Genomic DNA, 12,366 nt, shown 5'->3' with positions numbered 1-12,366 from the left:
TTATTCTGTTATTACTATATGAGATACACATGTTCAAACAAAACCTGGAGTACTGTAATTTAAAATCGCATTACCATAAAAGTAGATAAAAGAGACAATATTTTATATATACATAGGCCTATATATAGATATAACTTCAGATGTTTTAATTTCTTTTGTATTTGTAAAACAAATTAATCTGGAATATGACTAATAACATTCACTTTAATATATTAATATATAGTTCAAGAGTTATCGTTTTAGTAGAAAATTGCTTCCTAAAAAGCATTGCCAGTCAGCCTTTAAAGGAAGTACTGTCTACTGCACAATTTTAACTTTATTATATTGAATCACATGAACATCCTACTTCAAAGTATTGTTAATATTTAAAATGGAATACAAATTAGCTTAAAACTTGACCAAAATGAATTCAACTGATTGGAAATGTCTTAATAGAATCAACTGAAAACAATTAACCTCTATCTCCCTATTTAACTCCATAACCCGTTCTTCCACTTACAAATAAGACTTCGACCACCAAAATTATCCCACAAGGTGAATCACTTCAAGAATTTGAACAAAGCGTCACCAAAAGTGACACGCTATATAGTAAGAAAAATTTTAAAATGGCTGCCAAAATAGATATTGCACTGTTATGAGACAACTAAAAGACCAGTTTAACAACCTGGAATCCAAAGTAGTGGAGTTGGAAACAAATACATAAAAACACATCTCTAACTTAGATACTCTTCAAGAAAAAATAGCTGAACTTGAAATCAGAGTAATTAAAGAAAAACAGTGCATGCATGAAGCACAGACTATTTTTTGAAAAAGATGACAAAACACTGAATTAGTTGCAATGAAGAGTTGGAGTTGAGTTGGTGTATACCTGATAACAATTACAGAATGATAAAGTGTAGATACTCAAATGGAGTTTCCTATTTATCAAACAATGCCCAATTCTTATCAAACCTGCTCTCCATCATCCTCTCTTCTTGTACAAATTGGGTGCTTAAAAACAGTCACGCTAGAAAAGTATTTAGTCTAGTGTATTTAGTTACAGCATTTAGTATTTTTGCAGTATTTAGTCTGCAGTTGTGCTAGAAGGAAAGTTCTCAAGCCTAAAAACATTTATCAAGAACACAATGAACAGAGAAGGAACTTAAAAGCCCACATACTAACATACAAACAAATTCAAAGAAAGAATTTAGTGTTTACCTACAAGTTCAAAAAGTTTTTAAAACTAATCCTCAAGCTGAATTTACTACCAATAAGATTATTCCCAAAACTTCGACATCACCCCCTCCAACAGCAATAAAGAACAAGTAGTTGTAGTTGAAGTCCAGTTGAACAGCTCAGAACAACCCTAGCAGCCGAACACCACCTTGCACCACAAACTCAGTAAAGAAGACATCCCTCATGACAGCTATTATAAGGCCCCCAAGTCAATCAATAGAAGACTTTATCAATGAAAACTTTTAGTTCTTCAAGCAGAACTTAATGAATAAGTATAAACGTTACAACAATGTATGAAACAAACAACATCCCTTTAAAAGAATGAGCTGCTATTAGTGAAGAAAACTTTACTAATTGTAACTTAGACAAAATTTCTTTTTTTTACCCTTCACACACTGCAAAGAAAAAGCCCAATACCCAACCACAAGCAAGCAGCACCATAACCATACATCAGAAAACAGATACAGTCTTCAATAAAATAAACTTTTTTAACATCCTCCTAGACAGTTTACAACCAGACCTTATAGTTCTAACTGAACAGAGCCAAAGAAAGGAGGCAATAAAAACATGAGGCTAATATGATATGAGATAGGAGAACCATCTTAAGGGAGGAGTTGCAATTTTCGCCAAAGACCAGTTAAATCACAACATCGAAACAATTAACATGAATATCTTGTGAGAACTACTCTGTGAGATTGCAGTAGTAAAAATAAATCTTGATAAAAGTTTTGTATCCATCTTGTTGTAGTATACAGAAATCAGGACAACATTGAAGCCAGCTTAGAAATAATCTCATACGTGTTGAAAAGTATTCCTACAGAGAAAACCACAATAATACTGGGGGATGTTGATATAGATAGCTTAAAAAAGAATCACTGAATACACCCTTATTCAGGATATACTGAGTGGAAATAATATTGACACACTATACAGACCTCCCACCCACAACACTAGCGCTAACCTTACATGCTCATTAATTCAACAAAGGAATAAAAACCCTAACCTTACTATAACAGACCAGACTGACCACACTTATACAAATACCACTGAACGTGAAAATGATAAAAGAACTGCAGCACAGCTAAATAAAAGAATATAATCTGAGGCTGAAACAACTAAGATGTCAGAACCATGTGAATGTGGTGTCAAAAGCTGATAAATCAATAGTACTATGGAATATTATAATCTCATAAAGAAATTATGAGAAAGAAATTATTAAAAGGAAAATCCTTCATCTCTTGATATCAATGGAAAATAAATTCAGGTCCCAGGCTTGTTTGCTAACTACCTTAACATTGTCTTTACAAATGTACCTAATAAAACGCTTCAATCAAGTGGACAACTTGATAAGCCAGAGATATTGCTGAGTTTTGACCACATCTCCACAAAACATTTGAATACATGTAAAGAAGAACTGACCAGTCCCTCAACAACAGATCATTCAACACAGGTATATTCCCATCAAGACTAAAAATAGAAAAATTGTAAACTTAATAGAAAAATAGATACAACTTCCATACAATTCCAATTGAGGAATGAACCATAAGTTATGGAATATTTAGGTAAGAAACACCAGTAACAAAGCAATCTGGATAAACGTTTAACTATAGGAGATCTCGTTGCAACTATGCCACCTCATAGTTATTTGCTGATATCCAGATACATACATTACGAGTGTTAGCATTTACTTAGAAGTGAAATGTTAATCTCATTTTATCTTCCCGTCCTTGGCCAATTTACTTTATTCAGTTACTTTTATACCAGAAAGGCCTACGCATGTTCAAACAAAACCTGAAGTAGTGGAATTTAAAAAATCATAAAAGTAGATTTATAAGGCAATATTGTACATATTTCTTGTTATTTATTTATTTTGTCTTTGCAAGAAAATATAATCTAATGATCATTTTAATATATTTAAATAGTAAAAGTGTTATAGATATAATACAAAATTACCCTTGAAACAAGCATCGCCAGTCAGCTTGAAGAGAAGTACTATCTACTGCATAATTTTAACGTTATCATATTGAATCACTATAAACCGTACTTCAAAGTTTTATTGATATTTCAAATGGAATCCGAATGTGCTTAAGAAGTGAATAGCATAGTAATATATTGCCTTACCTAATTATTAACTTCCTCTTCGTCTTTTACTAAATTTGTCTTACTTTGAATAAAAGGTTATTAATTAAATTAAAGTGATTAAATTAAGGTAGGACCTATGTTAAAAAATTCCTCGAAATGGGAGATAATACCTACCTTAATGTAGGGAATTTCTAATGTAACTTATATTAGATCTATGATAATGTACTAAATTTAAATCATACATTTATTAAAACATATCTAATCATAACAGTTAACAATATTATTAAATTGAGGAAACTAAGAAAAATGTACTAAACCGAACTAACTGAGTAGCACGCACATGCTTAGACCCATCCTATGCAATGGTCAATTCCTCTACCCGAGGGCCTATCGTCCATCTAAGAGCCAACTGTCTTGTCCGCGGATTTAATACACTACCCAAGAGCAAACTGTCCTACACAAGAACCTGTTAACCTCCCAAGAGCCAACGGCCCTTCATCATTTAGCATTTTCCATCCAAAAAATTAACAACAATTTTCAAGTCTGAAATTTGAAAGGAAGTGGGTCTTATAAACTAGTAACTAAAGTTAATATTAAACTTTTTTATCATTTAAAATCCAAGGAACAATTGTTGGCCTTATTTAGCCTAAGGTAAAATAAATAATGATTATATATAATTACTTATTCCTACAAAGGTTAATATCTTTAAACTATATGATTAACATTTCCTTCTATTATTTTTGTACTATGTATCTTAATAAATATTTAGGACTAAGCCTGTAAGATAAGCCTACTATAGGCCTACTTTACTGATGGTAACTAAAATAATATTAAAGTATAGGTGTATGGTACGATAAGCAGACCTGGTTTTTTATATCGAACAATATTGCTAATTACAACCATTGATATTTATAATCTATCAATTCTGATTAAATGATTTGAACAATTATCTAAGTTTAAAATCATTTGTATCAAACGTGAAGAAATTGATTGATTGTAGCCTAAACAAAATATTTGATTAGTGACGTCACCTAAATAAATATGAAAGTTAACGTTAGAGAAAAACAGTCTTAATAAACAAAACAGAGAAATACTAATGTCCTATTAATCAGACTGTTAATCCTATTAACTGTTGAGGAAAACTAATGCCGGATGTTTTTTATTTTATTTTCTATTACTAATTTTGTAGTAAAATCTTATCTACATCATATTTAGTACGCTACTGATCTGATCAAGAAAACATCTGTTGTTGTACTTGGTTCGAACGTATTGACAGCTAGGTAGCTAGTTAAGCAGTTGTAGAAGTTTTTCAAAGTGGTAAAAAAATAATTTTCAATAAAAATTATTAAAAGAATTTCTTATTGTACAACAAAAAAAAAAAACTATGAATTTTTACTTCAAATATGGAACTTACAGCTAATAATGTAATAAGGTGCCAAAGGGTCTAAAATGGGTTCGGTATCCCTCAGTAGTCCCCCAAGTTATTCCTCTCAAGTAGGTTTAGATTAGGTAGTCATAAATATGTTACTAGTAGAACCAAAATTAAAGATAGCCTTTTCGAGTGCTCACGTGATCTGTGCTTGAATTTGGTTACTATCTCGAGGGATGTTTTTCTTTCTTGCCAGAGGTGCGAGGTGGTACCTAAGGCACCACTGAATTCCACATTAATGGCCAAGGCCATTTCTTATAGCTACTTACTCAACCTCAGATCCAGTTCCCAGACCATCCAACTTATCGGACGTTAGACGATCTGGCACGTGATCTGAGGTCGGGAAAGTACCAATCGGAAATGCTCCTAGCCATCACAACGGGATCAAGTGGCAAAACCCCTCTCACTTCTGGTGATAAAGGAAAAACATCCTTCGAGATAGTGCCTAAATTCATGCTCAGATCACGTGAGTGCTTGTTAACTTTTATAAGTATGTAGGCTATGTTAACTTTCTATAGGCCTAATACATAAGTTAGCTATTATCTAATTATATCTAGCCTAATAACAAATAGTATATAAGGACAAAGTGGCTTCCTTCTCGCTGACATTGCTTCCTTTTCAGAGGTTAGGATGCAAAAAACAAGTAATGATAATCATGTAATTTTCACTGTACATCAAATAAAGACTATTCTTTTTAATAATGTAGTTTTTTTTAGGTAAGACCTCCAAATTTATCCAAAAATAGTGGCCTCCGGAAAATCCCAAAGTACCAAATATAGTCATGAAAGTAAATATAATTATTGAATAAAATAAATTAAGTAACCATGTCATTCCCCGTTACGATTAGTATCGCAACAACATGTAAGTACAGGTGCAGATTCTCTCACATCCTTAAATCTCTAACATAAAAAATCGTCTCCTGCACTTCGGTTCTGTAATTTCCTATAGTTAAATTTCTAATAAAAGTTTCTTCTCTTTCCAATTTCATGTTAATATAAAACAGTTTGCCTTATGAACTACTAAAATTGCATTAAAGCCAACAAAAAAAAAAACGTTACACTATAACACACAGGCAGGAAAAATGCACTTAACAACAAATGTTCAAGATCTACTAGAACTGTAACAGTGGTACGCAAGACGCATGGAAGAGAGATGTCCTAGAGACACACGCTACAATAAATAAATTTCGGACACAGTACAAGAAATTCACTAAAAGCAGAAAATCCCTGATTCGTGTGTCACGCAGTGTTAATAACTTTCTAAGTTTCAAACATGATAGTTTTATTTAGCAATTTAGATACATTGGTGGTTATGTTTTCAATGTTTTAAGTATCAATCATTATACTAGACGATATAGAGACCGGCTCCGTTTATTATATACTGTATATGTATAGTGGATTGATGTAGTCTAGGCATGCCTATATTATTTATAAAAAATAAACAAAAAAACTAACCTTGTAATTGTGCAGACAATGATTCACTTTGTTGATTACAAGAAGCAAGTGATTTTCGGCTATCATCTAGTTGAAGCTGACTTCCATGAAACATATAAACTATCATTCCAAATGCTAAAACAGCACATATATAAACAAAAAGTCTACTTTTTGTGCTTCTGACCAGTCTTGCAGATGTCATTTTGTCTTCCTGTCACTTCACTAGGGTTAAGATTAAATAGAATTTGTTACCAAGATTTAATCTTAGTCCTAATCCTAGGCCTACATACCTATAACATGTTATGCTAACATATTATACTGTTCCTATGTAAGAAGTTACTGCTTTAACGCAAAATTTTTTTATGATCAGCTTGAGCTTAACACGTATCATACATTATATAGTAATTAATGTAAAAAGAAACAAAACGGGACTACAACTAGTAAATGTTTAAATCATTAAATATTGTGGAGAACACTTAAAATCACCCCTCTTTCTGAAGAAGGTTAGTCTAGATTTTTGCACCGACTACTACGATTGTTTATATATTATTACATGTTTACTATCGCACTGTCACGACTTGTCTCAATAATTAAAATACTAATTTTGAAATTGAAGTTATAAATTACTTTTAATTCAAAAGACTGATCGAACGCAGCTACACTTGTATAAGTACGAAACACAACAAACTGTTTCGTTTCGTCTGTCACTTGACTGTTGACTTGTTCGTTCTTTCTCTGTTGATAATTCTCCTTCCTTTCTATCTATCCCCACTGTCGGTGTTTTTCATTCCTCTTTCTACCTTCTGCTGAATGCAGGTCTGCCAACGGGTTCAATCCAATTACAAGTCTACTAAATTTGTAACGCTTCAATTAATTATTACATTTTAAAGTGGTTTGATACTATTTGAATGGGGAGGAATAAGTTAATGGGAAAATATGATGATTCATTACAGTATAATAACTGACTTATGAGCTAATATTATAAAATATTTTTTCAACTTTATCAGTGATTGTTTTTGTTTCTTGGGTTGGTAACCTGAAATAGACTAATTAACAGCTGCTATTATATTATGACAATATTGGCTCGTTATTACGATTAATAGACACGTCGTATTGTGTTAGAGTAAAAGATAACAGCAAAGTAGAACATAATTTATTTTAAACAATACGCTAGTTTAGCATGTCTTAATGAGTCCACTAACTCATACGTAAAGAGTACTGAAAGAACAACTGAACTAACTTATTCTATAGCCAAAACTTCTTCTTATATTAAAATAAATATTATTGTTGCAATATATGGATAAAATTCTTATTCCCATGACTACCATTGACTATACCAAAAATATTTTCTATAAGGATATAATTTATTACAAGATTAATTATAGTAATGTTTTTTTATAAACAAGTGATGTAATCAGTGATCTCTATAGTGCGGTCGAGGTTTTCAGTTAGAGGGGGTCCAATAACATACCGTCTCATATTTCATAAGGAATCTCGTTTATTAAGATTATCCTTGTATTTTACTTCTTGTTTTATTTCCTACAGACTATAGTTTTGTTTCTCTGTGCTTTTACTTTACGGTGTATACAAATGTAAATATAATTTATTTTATCGTATTTAATGTATCTTATTTATTTTCATAGACCATAATGAAGACATACTGAACGTGTAAAGCACACGACTATTTGGGATACACTATGTAGTTTTTATTTAGTAATGAATTGTAGCTAACATCCCGTACAAGGTTTATTTAAGGTACCAAATTGAACTAAATTGTTTCTAACCTTTTATTGCTTTGACTCAATCAGGATTGTTACTCTGTGTTGACACGGTTGTTTCAACGCGGTATGCGCCAGAAAACTTGTAGGCTGTATTAAAATATATCTCGTGAGAATATCTAACCCACAAACACTAGGACGCTCTATTTCGGTCGTAGAATTATGGGAGTGTATTGTTTTAAAGATAGTACTATGAATCCAAACGCTTTTAATACTTTCTTCAATGAAATGTAGCCATTTTTCTTGCGGTTAGCCAATAACAAACGAAAACTCGTCTAGTTCTATTAATTACATAATAAAATAAAAATGCTCTCATTTATGCATACTAAATAATAATGAATCATCTCGTAAGTTAAATATCCTAATGTAATTTAATTAGCAGTACAGTAATTGTATTATCTCTTGCAACTTATAATATGGACATATGCAATATAACGCAAGCTTGTGAAAATGATGACTGCTATACGTGTTTTTAATATCCAGACTATACTTCGCGCACGCACGCACACACGCGCACACACACACACACACACACACACACACACACACACACACACACACACACACACACACACACACACACACACACACACATATATATATATATCATTCCACATAGCTCGGATGAATTCGGTAGCCAGTCTTATGCAACAAAACGTTTCAAGATGGTGATCATTCACATTCGATTAAAACTTCTAATTTAACTAATTCCCATAATCGACCCAAAACAGTATAATTTTAAAATATGTGATGTAGTTATAAACAATTTTATTCTTTTACATAACTTTTTTATATCTCTTAAGGTCTCAAGATAGCGTTCATTCCAATTTTGGAAAAGAAATGGTTATATAGTAGTTATTTGGCTTTATAGCGCTTCTTACTTATCTTTTGATAATTCTTCGTGTTTCAAGATGGTGGCCTTTTAAAATGTTGAAGTAAGCTACAACATCGAGCCTATAAGTAAACATGTTTACAGATATAAGTTGGGATTAATTGTAATTAAATAAAATCTATGTTTTTACAAATAAATTGATTGCTTATAACAATTTTTGCCTTGTAAGATTTCAAAATTATGGAGTTTCTAAATGTTTGAAAGTGTTATATCAACATGCCAACATTGATATTACCCCTTCAGTGTTGTGCGAATTGAACATCTAAACTAAATAATGCATCTCCAGTTTGACATTTAGTAATAACGGCGACATGTCAAATATATCTTTTTTCTGATTGAGCTGGAAGGAGTGTTTACTTTTAAAAATAATTAAATAAGCTTGGACATAATTAACCTGTTTTAATGATCCTACAAAAATGGAGTCCTGATATGTGTGGAGCGATTGTAGTTAAACAAACCATTGCCACTAGTTGCTGTTAACAGATTATGAGATACCATAATACATTAGGTCAACTTAGACTTATAATCAAGTCTGTTAAAAAAAATTAATGTGAGGACAGTGAGCATGTGAAACCTGATAATTTAAAAACTTTTTGAAATGCATTTTCACAATTATTGTATTTTTTATTAAAATTTCTCTTTACATTCCAAACTAAACTATTGGTAAAGACATGTTTTTCTGTTTAATTAACTGCTCGAAATGGCCACTATTTATTTCCTGACAAAAGAACAGCATTGGTTCAGATGCCATCCTCGCGCTCTTAAAAATACCTGGTGTAATAAAATGACAAGAAGGTGTTTCCTGGCCTCTTTCGTTTACTTTTTAAGAACATCCCCTCCACGTCGATCCATCTATCTACAAGAAAACCGTTCATTCATAAAATTCTATACTGTTTCATGATTTGTGGCGGAGCACCATCTTACTCAAATACAGGACCATACTAATTTTGAGCAGTACTGCCCTTTTAATGTAGCAACACAAATTTTACTGGTAACCTACTTTTCCGTTTTGGTATTAAAACATTGTTGGTAAAATATTGTAGGCTACCATTAGTTTGTATTATCAATTAAATATAGATGTATTTTAAAATATTTTACACACTTTCTCATTTGAAAAATTATGGAATTTCATTAAAAGCCTCCAATTGCTTTATAGCATACAAAAAGCCCTAACTCCGCTTAATAAATTAAATAATGTAAACTTCACAATTGAATTAAGGTTATATGAACTCTTATTTGGAGTTAAGGTTTTCAAACTTATAAGATATTTGAGGGACTTGGGATTTTTAATAACGTTAACAATTCTATTTTATTTAAACGTTTTTATTCAATAATTGCTCAAAGTAATGAAACATGTTTTGAAAGCCATGATTGACAAAACTACAATAAAAGAAGTTTTGAACTAATATGTAGTTAAGGTACTTTGAATTATGAGTACAGAATACCATCTATTGCGGGAATAAAATTCTGTTAAAACATTTCTTCAAGTATAAATTCTCGTCTATGAAAAACGGTCCAACAAATGAATCTCCTACAGCTCAGGAACATACGTTAACTTTCTGTTTATACAGTGAATCCAATAAGGGCTGTTCTGTCGATTGACTACTCCATGTCACGAAAATGCCGTTTCAAGGCTGAAACAGACTAGTGAAACGTATTTATTATTATTATTGATCTCCACCAACAACTGTTCACAAATTTGTAGTCTCCTATCAGGATCATACTTGTTCATTTCTCGATGGAACTGGACTTTGCAAGGATACAACTTGTGTTCCCTTCACACGATATGCACACTACTTTTCGAAATACCTACTTGAGCAGCTGTTGTTCGCTGAATCACATGTGTTCATGGTAAAGTTCAATAACTTTTCAATAACAATGCGCGGGCGACCTGATCGTGGGTCATCTTACAAACTAAACGTTATTGTATCCACTAAAAGCGTTATGTATCTAATGCTATATCCGGAAACTTGTTAATTAAATGCACACTTTCAAGTAAATTCTTCTAGATTCACCGTAACACAAAATTGTTCAACCTTATTTCCATTAGAGCTAAACATTGTCAATAACCAGTTAAATTGCACACTGTTAATAGTACAATAACAAATGGTGCAGTTTGGCTAACTTTGGAACAGTAACGAATAACAGATAAGAAAAAAATTACCTTCCATCTGGTATTTCCATGACACATAGCAACTGAATTGTTATATATTTTTTGTAAGCTTTCAATTCAAGATCTGTTCAAACAGTAGATTGAGAATGAATCAGTTAAGTGTAAAAGATACTAACTATTGGTACAGGCCAACATTAAGTTACAAGTTTGGTAAAACTGTTATAGTATTCGTATAATCCACTTTTTCTTTTACAAAACCTTTAGAATAAGGTATCATCACTTAATAGATGTTCAAAATGGAAGATTTTTCATATGCTTACTTACAGTTGTTTGTTTAATTCAAAACTCGCTCCCCATATTTTAGACCACCATTGGCATAGGATTATCAGGAAAAATTTTAAACATACCATTGGTTTGATCATTTAAAGACCTTAAAATGAGGGGCGCAAGAAGTTCCCTGCAAACTCTACTTTGCGGCTGAAACTCTAAACTACACCAAAAAGTACTATATCTAAAGCTAGAATAATATGCTAAAGCTTATTTGGTTATTTTAAAAATAAAACAAGGGTTGTGCGAATTATATATATATATATATATATATATATATATATATATATATATATATATAAAACCTTATCATATTATTTATTTTCATATCTGTAAAAAAATGCCTACGCAGACAAATTTGAACTGCTAATATGGAATAATTTAAACGCAAATATAAAAAGCTCAGATTGGGAATTGAAAATTAGAGTTGGCTGTTGCATTTCTAAATTGGTGAATTACATTACTTGAAAAATTATTTATTTATTTAATTTATATACAAATATAGTGTGAACTGATTAGACAAGAAGGTTCCCGCATGGACAAAAGTCTGTGTGTGACAAACCCATTCCATCTTCACTCGAGTTTGCGATCACAATATTAAAAAAAAATAGGTATACTATCTGGGAAAAATTTGAAGTTCTTTGATAAAATATGACTAATGATATCATATGATAACATGCTCTGTTTGGATGTATATAAAGTAAAAGTCAAGCAGAATAAAAAGTAATCTTATTTTGCAATTATAATATAAGTGCGGCAGTGGTAATTGACCATATATACTGATTAGATATACGACGAATCTACGTGACAAATATACAACAAAACCATGATATGAATTTGAATGATTGCCACTGTCAAGGGTCAGAGCAGTGTTTACCTTCTAGTCAGCCAAAACCAGTTTCTTGATTTTTGTTCGATTGGAGTTTTTGATTTTACTTACATAAGAACCATGTTTAACTTCAAACATTTAGGATCTCATTTTTGGTCATAGCATTAAGCTTTGCTTTTAAAGGGAATGCGGGGATTGTAAATATTGGTTTTTAAGAGCCAGTTTTACCGGTGACATTTTATGTTTTTAAAAGGAGAAAGCAGTATGA

The 12,366-nt window shown here is 31.6% G+C and overlaps 1 protein-coding gene across 5 annotated transcripts in view; it reads right to left on the bottom strand.

The window, feature by feature from the left end:
- The window catches only part of LOC124360330 (Golgi integral membrane protein 4-like), a 45,342-nt gene extending 38,413 nt beyond the window's left edge, over positions 1-6,929 (bottom strand). For 3 of the 5 annotated variants that reach the window (XM_046813862.1, XM_046813863.1, XM_046813866.1), the window contains exon 1: positions 6,181-6,926. In XM_046813862.1, the coding sequence (XP_046669818.1) occupies positions 6,181-6,361 (181 nt within the window). In that variant the 5' untranslated portion in view covers positions 6,362-6,926. Of the gene's footprint in view, positions 1-6,180 lie in introns of all 5 variants that reach the window. The other 2 variants (XM_046813865.1, XM_046813864.1) reach the window with 2 other exon arrangements.
- Between the last annotated feature and the right edge of the window lie 5,437 nt (positions 6,930-12,366).

This window comes from Homalodisca vitripennis, chromosome 4, assembly GCF_021130785.1.
Source record: "Homalodisca vitripennis isolate AUS2020 chromosome 4, UT_GWSS_2.1, whole genome shotgun sequence".
NCBI lineage: Eukaryota > Metazoa > Arthropoda > Insecta > Hemiptera > Cicadellidae > Homalodisca > Homalodisca vitripennis.
Note: the sequence above shows the minus strand (reverse complement) of the source record. Positions and strands in the feature narration are given on the sequence as shown.